Source organism: Kogia breviceps, chromosome 3 (assembly GCF_026419965.1).
Source record: "Kogia breviceps isolate mKogBre1 chromosome 3, mKogBre1 haplotype 1, whole genome shotgun sequence".
NCBI classification, from domain to species: domain Eukaryota; kingdom Metazoa; phylum Chordata; class Mammalia; order Artiodactyla; family Physeteridae; genus Kogia; species Kogia breviceps.
This window is the reverse complement of record NC_081312.1, coordinates 177,841,738-177,852,813: the sequence shown is the minus strand read 5'-3', so window position 1 is coordinate 177,852,813 and position 11,076 is coordinate 177,841,738. Positions and strand designations below refer to the sequence as shown.

The window sequence follows — 11,076 nt, the reverse complement described above, 5'->3', positions numbered from 1 at the left end:
GTTCATTGTTTTGTTTCTGACTACAGTACTACTCCCTCTATAAAGGGAGAATACTTATTTTTTTCCCCCAAGAGCGCTGTCAAATATAAATTCCCATTCGTTTCTGAGCCTCGGTTTTTTGATTGGTGAAACAAAATAAATGGATGAGGTAGTTTCTAAGGTCTTTTTTTTAAAAATAACATTGTCATTTTCATTCATTTTTAAAAGATAAATTTATTATTTTTGGCTGCATTGGGTCTTCATTACTGTGTGCAGGGTTTCTCTAGTTGCGGCGAGCGGGGGCTACTGCTTGCTGCTGTGCGCAGGCTTCTCACTGTGGTGGCTTCTCTTGTTGCGGAGCACAGGCTCTAGGCGCGTGGGCTTCAGTAGTTGTAGCACACGGGCTTCAGTAGTTGTGGCTCGTGGGCTCTAGAGCACAGACTCAGTAGTTGTGGCACCCGGGCTTAGTTGCTCCACAGTGTGTGGAATCTTCCTGGACCAGGGCTCAAACCCATGTCCCCTGCATTGGCAGTTGGATTCTTAACCACTGTGCCACCAGGGAAGTCCCTCTAAGGTCTTTTCTTGGTCTGATAGTTGATGGAAGGAAGAGTGGATTGATAGAGACCCCAAAATATGTAATTGAGTTAAGATTTTCATGAAGGTGTTAGGACCCCCTTTAATTCCCCAAATTTCGAAAAGTTAACCACACAGTAAACATCCCAGTTAGTCTCCTGGGACTTAGCACGCACTTACATCTATGGGGAGAAAAGAAGGTAACTGATAGAGAAAATCTCATTTCTCCTAGGCTTTTTGCAGCTTTTACCTTTCTCTTTTTCCTGATCCAAGTCAAAACCGCATTGCAAGAGCACTGGGCTAAAAACAAAAAAAAAACAGGCTCTGCAACTAATTGGTTTTGTGATCATGCATACATTTTCATTTGTTTTCTGATGTGTAAAACAAACTGAATGAACCAGATAATCTTTAAGGTCTTTCATATCTAATTATCAATTATCTTTACTAGTAATTACTTAGGGTGCATAACATCTTCAACAACAGGGCAGATCCTTACATTTTTAAGCCTGAGTATCTGTTTTTAACCAAACCAATACCTATTTTGTCTTTCATTAGCTTCTCAAAATCTGGTAGAAATTAGAAATAGGAATTCAAAGTAAGATATGGCACAGTTGCAGAGTTTATGAGAAGTGTTCAAATTAACTATTGCTGAATGGACTTTTGGTCGAAAATTACCGTATATTGTACAAGATAAAGCTTCTCTGGTATAACTCACTGGCAGATTATATTTTGCATAGAATACTGTATTTGAATGTTAAGATAGTTTATTAAATAGGTGTTTTGGTTTTTTTTGGTAAATTTAAAAGCTTTACTGCATCTAGGTGACTTTATCAAGAAATTTTATAGGAAAAATCTTTATTCATTTGGCAAGCACTTACTGAACCCCTATTAGTGTATCACATTGCCCTTGGGCAGTGTTAGAGTGACAGCACAAACTCCTTGGTTTACTCTGAAGGAGTAAGGAGAAAAAACTAACCTACGGTGAAAGGAATAGAAGGCATCCAAATGGGATGGCAAAGAATTCATTGCATTAGGGTGAAGTTAGCCTACACTGTCAGCACAACCATGAGTTTTTAGTTTGACAAGATGTCATGCATGCAAAACACTAATTTGTAAAAAAACAGAGCATTATAAAACATTTAACCAATTCTTTCTCACCACAGTAACACAAACTTGCCCTTACCCAGTCCCCTTACTGCAGTACAAATTCATGCTAAGAAAGAAATATATTAAGCTGCGAGCCTTGTTTGTATCACTGAGTTATAAACCCAGCTTCAATAAAGCTCACTGCAGCTCTTTGCAAGACTGGCAAGATGATCGTCCAGCTTTCACAAAGAGGTGGATTCCTTGGGGAAACCAACAATTGACAGCACTGTGATCTCCCTTACCTCAGAGGTTACAGGCTCCTTGGGGAACTGAAAGATAAACATTAAAACATCGGTTAACAGTAAAACCATATATTATTGAAAACCCTAATGAGAGATGCAGATGCTAAATGAGAATTTAGAGAATGGATATATGTAATCAAAGTGGGATGAAGGGCACCCTCTTCCAGTTGAACAATGAGCTATGAGCAGTCTAGGTCCCAAAACTCGACACAGTTGACCAGTGCTGCAATAATATTGGCCTGGCATTTAAAACAAAACAAACAAAAAACAGTAGTTTACCAGATGTTCATCTAACCCATTAGGATAAAAAAAAATCTCAAACAAGCATTATCAAACTGTACCAACTCTTGGTCTGTATTTCTCTGTGTGCTCTTTAAGATAAACTGCTTTAGAACTGTGTATCTACAGGTTTAATATGACTATGTGGTGACTCTTGGCAAGAAAATAAGTGCAGGTATGATATGTCTGTTGAAGATAACTTTAGTGTTAGAATAATATATAGCCCACATCTAATAAAAAGTAGAAAGTAAGGCCGGTTGTCTAATGAAGTCACCCTCTGGATCTTTATAATAAAACCACACTATCCAGAAAATGGAATAAAATGCAGCTATTGAAAAGAAAGTATAATGGAAGCAAGCTATGTGTCCATCAATAAATGGATGGTAAAGAAGATGTGGTATATATATACAATGGAATGCTATTCCACCATAAAAGAAAGAATGAAATTTTGCCATTTGCAGCAACATGCATGGACTTTGAGGGCATTATACAAAGTGTAATAAGTCTGACAGAGAAGGACAAATACTGTATGATATCACTTATATGTGGAGTCTAAAAACTACAACAAATTAGTGGATAAAACAAAAAAGAAGCAGACTCACAGATATAGAGAACAAACTAGTGGTTACCAGTGGGGAGAGGGAAGGGGGGAAGGGTACTATAAGGGGTGGGGGAAAAAAGGATTATTATGGGATTATATGAAATGATGTAGGTGAAACTTTTGAAAACTGTAAAGTGCTATAGAATTTAAAGACTCTTTCATGCAATAAAAAAAGAAAAGAAAGTAAGCTTTATGTGTACTAACATGGAAAGGTATCACATTATATTAAGTTTTCTTTAAAATAAATTTGTTTATTTATTTTTGGCTGTGTTGGGTCTTCGTTGTTGTGCATGGGCTTTCTGTAGTTGTAGTGGGCAGGGACTACTCTTCATTGTGGTGTGCGGGCTTCAGTAGTTGTGGCACACGGGCTCAATAGTTGTGGCTCACAGGCTCTAGAGCACAGGTTCAGTAGTTGTGGCACACAGGCTTAGTTGCTCCATGGCATGTGGGATCTTCGCAGACCAGGGCTTGAACGCATGTCTCCTGCATTGGAAGGCAGATTTTTAACCACTGTGCCACCAGGGAAGCCCCTAAATTGTTTTAAAAATCAAGTTACAATTCATACATAAATAGAGGTATAGAAAACATAATTTTTTCTGGAAAATGAATTGAGGAGATGGAGGAAACCTAGATCTTTATTCCTTTTTTCTGTTGTTGAGATATAATTGACATATACCATTACATTAGTTTCATCATTTAAAAAAATTTTTGTAATTTGGAAAAATTAAAAAATTATTATTCATATAGAATAGAATATCTTGTTTTCTATAACGGATGGTAAGCTTTCACACAAAATAGTGTAATGAATCACAAGATTGCAAATTTTTAAAAGGTGAGAGTATATGCACTCCTTTTTACTGCAGAGGAAGTTATTTTATTAAGGGATCATATCTGCCAATTCCAACTTCCATGGGAATTTCAAGGCACAGATTTGTATTGAACATTATTTCCTGATGGTATCTAGTGAGCTCATTCAGCTTGGACCATAATTAATTCCCAGCCATTTAGTTCATGATTAAGGAAAGTCTTCTAAAAGCAAGAAACAATTTAATGTTTCTCCACACAAACTTATCTACATAGTAAGATGAGAATACAAAGTATTAAAAGTGGTATAGCTGAACTTTTGCTTCCAATCAAGAGTGGAATTTACCCTCTCACCTTAAACAACTAAAACACCAGAAAAATATATGTAAAACAATGGTTTTTCAGGCACTGGACAAGCAACACAGAGTAGTCATCCCTAAGAGAAGGGAAACAAGCCCTACATTTGTCCCAACATACTCTCTGGAGAGAATCTCCTGACAAAAGTCCAGGAAAGAGAAATTAAAACAAAATCCAGCAGTTTCCCTGAGTTAAAGCAACAGAGTTCAGAGTTTGAGGCGGTCAAGGCATGTAGAGTCACAGCACAAGAGTACCAGAGAGGAAAGAACTACATATATAGAGAACTATAGAAGTATGCAGGAGAATTTCCCTGAAGTCTTTGGTTGAGATAACGTTTATATTCCCACCAGCCAGAGTGGAAACTCCTCCTGAGATGCAAGCAATTGAGTAGTGCCCTCAGAAATATATTGCCTCAGTAGTAGGGCCAAATCAGAAATAGACTAAAAGCTCCTGCACCCAGAAATACAATGTATAACCAAGAGAAAAATCAGTCAATACAAACAGACAAAGAAATGATATCAATGAGAGAATTAGCAGACAAGGAGATTAAAACCACTATTTTAAATATTCTCCATGTGTTCAAAAAGGCAGAGGAAAACATGAGCAAGATATGGAGAGAAATCGAAGGGTAAATAAAACCCCAAATCTAACTTGAAGACATAAGTAATACCATGTCTAAAATGAAAATAGTATACTTAATGGGAATAACAGTAGCTAAGACACTGAAGAAGAAAATATTGTTGAATTTGAAGACATAGTAATACTAGAACAATACAAAATGAAAATGAGAGAAAAAAAACTGAAAAGGAAAACAGAATCAGTGAGCTATGGACAGCATCAAGCAACCTAACACAAGTATAATTAGAGTCCCAGAAGGAGAGTAGAGAGATACAGAAGAAATATTTGAATAATGGTCAAAATTTTCACAAAATTAATGAAATCTCTAAATCCACAAATCCAAGAATCATAATGAACCCCAAGCAGGAGAAGGAGGAGGAGCAAGAGGAGGGGGAGGAAACCATACCAAGGGCCATTAACATACAATTTCTTGAAACCAGTAATAAAGAGAAAAATCCTAAAAACAGCCAAGGAAAAAAGAAGCATTACATACAGAGGAAGAAAGAAGGTCAGCAAATATCAGAAACAGTGGAAGCCAGAAGTTTAAAAGTCCATAATGCATAAGAAAAGGGTATGAGTTGGAAATTTAGATTTACACAGTGAAATAAAGAACACATTAAAATGGTAAATATATGGGTAAATATTAAAGTTTCTTATTTTTAAATTTATTTCTGAATTTCTTTTAAATTTATTTGGCTTTTTAAAGGGAAAGTAATCACAATGAGTTATGGGTTTTATAACACACATATAACATTAGGATAAAGGTGGGGGAGGGGTAAATGCAAGTATTCTTTTGTAAGGTTCTTATGTCCTATGTGAAGTGACATAATAATACTTGAAGGTAGGCTATGATCAGTTAAACATGTATATTGTAAACCTTAGAACTTCCACAAAATAAAACAAAAAGTAAGGCAGAATAAAATAAGGAAGAACCAGCAACAGGGTATGTAGAAAACAAATAGCAAGATGAAAAATGTAAACACAAACATATTTTTTAAATCACATTAAATGTGAATGGTCTAAATACACCAAAGAAATGAAACCCTTTGAAAGTATAAAAATTCTACACTTTCCATAAGAAAATCCCCTTAAAAATAAAGACACAAGTAAGTAAAAAGTCAAAGAATGGAAAAATACTGTTACCATAAATCAAAGGAATGTGGACTGGTTATATTAATATCAGAGTAGATTTTTAGAGTACAGAATTTTAAAAGATATAGAATATTATTTCATAATATCGAAGTGATTAGTATTTCAAGAAGGTATTCTAAATGCTATGCACCTACTAATAGAGCTTCAAAATACATGAAGCAAAACCCGATAGAACTAAAAGAAGAAATAGACAAATCCACAATTATAGTCAGAGATTTCAACATCTCTCTTTCAATGATTATTAGAACACTTGAAAATACTTCCAACCAGTTTGACCTAATTGTCATTTATAGAACACTCCAGCCAACAGCAGCAGTGTGCACTTTCTTTTCCAGTGTATGTAGAACATTTACCAAGATAGACTATGCTTTGTGCCATAAAACAAGTGTCAGAAAATCTTAAAGGATTGAAATTTTACAATTATATTCTTTAACCACAGTAGAAATTAATTAGAAATCAAAGAGATATCTGGAAAATCCCCAAATATTTGGAGATTAAACAAAACACATCTAAACAAACTCCTAAGCCAAAGAAGATATCAGAAGGGAATTAAAAAGGTATTTTTTAATTTTATAGCTTCTATTGGATAAGTATAAAGGTTTAAAGTCAAATATCTAAACTTGAATCTTAAGAAACTAAAAAAAAAAAAATTGAAAAAGAAAAGCAAATTAAATTCCAAATAAGAAATAGTAAAGATCAATGCAGAAATCATTGAAATGGAAAACGTGAATATTAAAGAAAATCAATGAAAAGCTGGTTTTTTAAGATACCAATTAAATTAATAAGCCCTTAGCTAAACTTATCAGCAAAAAAAAAAAAAAAGACATAAATTACCAATATCAGGAATGGGACAGGTGACATCACTATAGATGCTATAGATAGTCAAAGGATAATAAGGAAATACTATGACCATCTTTATCCTGGCACATTTTTCTTAGGGCAAAGGTTCCATCTAGCTTGGCTAAGCCTGATGGACAGGGCTCAGATAATTCAGATAATTATGCTTTACGGCTATCTCCAAATGAACATAGATATATATAAATTAGAAACGTATATCCTTTTTTAAACTTTAAATAATTTTTACTAGAAATGTAAATGCTACAACTTTTTCTTTTAATTTTAGGTATGTATCAGTTTTTAAGGCAGCTGTAAAAGATGACAAGCAAAAATTTAAAACTGCAATGAAAACTATGGGACCAGCAAAACTTGAAGTACCTTCTCCAAAGGATTTCCTGAAGAAACATTCAAAGGAAAAAACTCTACCGCCCAGTAGGTTTTATCACTCTTTTTAATATTAAAAGTGTTAGCAGATAATTTAAAATTATTTTGTCTGTGAATATTAAATGTTTACAGTGATAGCAACTTTACCTCATATTAAACAGAATTTGAGAGACTAGGAGAAAGCAGAAGTCAAGAACATAGTAGATGCACCCCAGTGTTCATAGCAGCATTATTTACAGTTGCCAAGACATGGAAGCAACCTAAGTGCCCATCAGCAGATTAATAGATAAAGAAGATGTGGTATATGTATACAATGGAATATTACTCAACCATAACGAAGAATGAAATGTTGCCATTTGCAGCAACGTGGGTGGACTTGGAGGGTATTATGCTAAGTGAAATAAGTCAGACAGGGAAATGTATGACATCACACGTGTGTGGAACCTAAAAAATACAACAAACTGGTGAATATAACAGAAAAGAAGCAGACTCACAGAACAAACCAGTGTTTATCAGTGATGAGAGGGAAGAGGGAGGGAGCAAAACACAAGTAGGGGGTTAAGAGGTACAATATTATGTATAAAATAAGATACAAGGATATATTGTACAACATGGGATATAGCCAATATTTTATAATAACTATAAATGGAGTATAACCTTTAAAAATCACTATATTGTACACCTGTAACTTATATAATCAGTATTATACATCAACTATACTTCAGTGAAAAAATATTTTAAATAAAAGTTCTCAAAAAACCCCACAATGTAGTAGAAAAAGAGAGTGGAGAATGCCAAGTTGCCCCCCAAGTAGACTTTCCTTTGATGGTGTAAGCATCTTGAACTACATCTTGGAATATCTGATAAAACCCCACCTCCAGCACCACATGCCCCACCATCTTCATAACTAGCTATATGACTTCAATAACAATGATCATAAGAAGAGTTCTAAACCTCAGTGGGCAAGATAGCTCAGCATCTTGCCCTGTCTGGTCTTTTCTGCAAGAGATGAAAACTACAACCATTACTATCAGTTGTCGAAGCAACTATCAGGCTCACTTTGGCCTTGAGTATGGGCTTTAACTCTCTCCGATCTCTAAGACCATTAGGACAGTGAAAGAGTTAGATGTAATGGAGGAGCCTTCATGAATGAGAGCCAGTTTCTTGGGCATGCTACCTGTACAGTCACAAAGGGCCCCGTGCTTCAGAGGATCCCACACTTGGTTTAATGCTCTGCTTTTGCCATCTTGAAATGCCTAATAATTGTTTATCAAGGAGCCCCACGTTTTCATTTTGTACTGGGCCTCACAAATTATGTAGTCAATTGTGGTCATAGAGAATATGGCTATCGGGAAAAGGCCATCAGGAAAGTGGAGAGTGGATGAAAAAGGAATTGCTATTGGGATTCATGGAAGCAACTTCTTCCCATCTTGGGTATGTCTTCCCTGATGTTTACAGATAATAAAGAGAAGAGGGCAATGAGTCTATCTATTTTTAAAAGTTAGCCTCGGTGACTTCGCTGGTGCCGCAGTGGTTAAGAATCCACCTGCCAATGCAGGGACACGGGTTTAAGCCCTGGTCTGGGAAGATCCCACATGCCACAGAGCAACTAAGCCCGTGAGCCACAACTACTGAGGCTGTGCTCCAGAGCCCGCGAGCCACAACTACTGAGCCCGCGTACCACAACTACTGAAGCCCACACGCCTTAGAGCCCGATCTCTGCAACAAGAGAAGCCACCGCAATGAGAAGCCCGCGCACCACAACGAAGAGTAGCCCCCGCTCACCGCACCTAGAGAAAGCCCACACACAGTGATGAAGACCCGACACAGCCCCAAAAAAGCCTCTTCCCATCTTCTGGCATCAAGGAAATAATGCAATATCTCAAGCCCAACTAGGGTGTGCCTTTTGACAAAAATGAAACTACTTCTGCCTATGGCAATATTATGTGTCCCACAATCCTCTCTCAATAAGCCTCATGCCGTGACAGAGGATGAGGGCGTTATTGGGAAAGGTGGAAGAAGCAAGTCTGAAAATACAACATTCATGCTGAAATTCATGTCTTCAGAAGCCTCTCTTGTAGCTCCCTTAAGCGGAGTCTTGTTATTTTGTGACCCACAAGCACTTGTGAACACTGGAAAGTCTTAAAATGGAATTTAATACTTTAAGTGCCTTAGAACCAATGATATTACTTGGGTCCTCATGAATCCTCTCCAAGGTTAAGCATATTACATAACCTAACTATATAAATCGTAAGTTTCAAATAAGGAGAAAGGGAAGAAGTCTGTCTCTTCTCTTATAAACATTATAAGGCAAAACAAACACAAAATTTCACTGGCCTTAGGAATAATTAAGAAATTCAGGGCATTACAAGAGCTTTAAAAGCCCTGTCCAGTGAGACAAAGTTAAAGGTAATATAGGCCAAGGCCACTGCCATTCTCTTGGTGAATATTCTGCCATTCTAAACACAATAATTTGCTAGACACACTGAAAAATACCTAAGAGGTACAAGAAGATTTCTCTAAATTTAAGTAGTAGAACATCTGCATGACTACGAGACGATGTTGATATTGCCATTTTATTACAGCCTAAAAAGAAACCCAGTCATTTGGTTTTCAGACTTATTAACACTACCAGCGAATAATTTGTAAAGAGACATCCTCGCCCCATTTTCCGAGCCACCCCACATCGCCAACCCCTACTCCTCAGATGAAAACAATATGATGTTTAGATATTGATATAAGGGTAAGATGGGGGTGGGCTTTGGGCTCCATCCAGTGTACAACCACAGACAACCAAGGTTTATAATATACTTACTCAACTAAGAATGAATTATCAGTCTTTCCAAACTGTTTCCTCATTTTCTGAGAATTCAGTTTTGCCTCTTAATTGCATTTCTAAAGCCATCGTTATGGGAGTCCTTTGCATGCGCTTTCAACTCATAATTAAATCTGGCTTCTAAATGTTTCCCATGTGAACATCTGTAAGATGGATGCCTCTGGTTTTTTAGGCAAACTGATTATGCCAACATTACTTGACATACCCAACCTGACTTGGGTGTATCTGGTAGAAGGGAGCTATTTGGGTTGTAACAGGCTTATTCTCTGCTCCGGGCTTTGGAAGAACTCCCTAATTCAATTTCTGACAATGCTCACAACACCTCAGTAGTATGTTAAATAGGAAGAAGATAACCATTTTTGTAGGTCAAAAACAGTAAACAATTTTACATATAGTTCAAGCAGATATATACGTTATAGTCTACATATTATATTTTATTTTTTCATCCCCCACTATAATGTAAACTCCATGAGAAAGGGGACTTTGTCTCTTCTGTTCACTCCTGTACCCGCAGTTCCTAGAGCATTACCTGGGGACATAGTAATTGCTCAACAAAAATATATTGCCTGAATTAATGAATAAGTGAACATTCAAAACCTCCTTTATAATGTTTCCTGGGGGTGTGTAGAATTATCAGGGGTATATTGGTTTGCTGGGGCTGCTACCATAACAAGTATGGGGTAGCTTAAACAGAAATGTATTTTGTGACAATTCTGAGAGCTAGAGTCCAAAATCAGGGTGTTACTGGGAATTCCCTGGTGGTCCCTGAGCTTCCACTGCAGGGGGTATGGGTTTCATCCCTGGTTGGGGAACTGAGATCCCACATGCCATGTGGAATGGCCAAAAAAAAAAAAAAAAAACCCAATAACAGAACAAACAAACAAGATCAGGATGTTTCCAGGGTTCATTTCTTCTGAGACCTTTCTCCTTGACTTATAGATTGCTGTCTTCTCCCTGTGTCTTCACATGGCTTCCTTCTGTGTGGGTTTGTGTCCAAATTTCCTCCTTTTACAAGGACATCAGTCATATTGGATTAGGGTTCACTGTAATGACCTCAATTTAACTTAAGTCCCTCTTTAAAAGCATGTCCAACTACAGTCCCATTCTGAGGTACTGGCATTTAGGGCTTCAACCTATGAATATGGGGGGAGACACAATTCAGCCTATAACAAGAGATTAATCCAGTTCATAAACTTTTAATAATAAGTATTGTTTTTTTCTGATAATAAAAGTTATATAAAATGATTTAAAAGTTCAAACAGTACAGA

At 36.6% G+C, this 11,076-nt stretch overlaps 1 protein-coding gene across 4 annotated transcripts in view; it reads left to right on the top strand.

Moving 5' to 3' along the window:
• ENKUR (enkurin, TRPC channel interacting protein) overlaps positions 1–11,076 on the top strand; it is a 43,311-nt gene that overhangs the window by 1,527 nt on the left and 30,708 nt on the right. For all 4 annotated transcript variants that reach the window (XM_067030444.1, XM_067030445.1, XM_059058139.2 and 1 more), the window contains exon 2: positions 6,875–7,020. In XM_067030444.1, the coding sequence (XP_066886545.1) occupies positions 6,875–7,020 (146 nt within the window). The remainder of the gene's footprint in view (positions 1–6,874; positions 7,021–11,076) is intronic.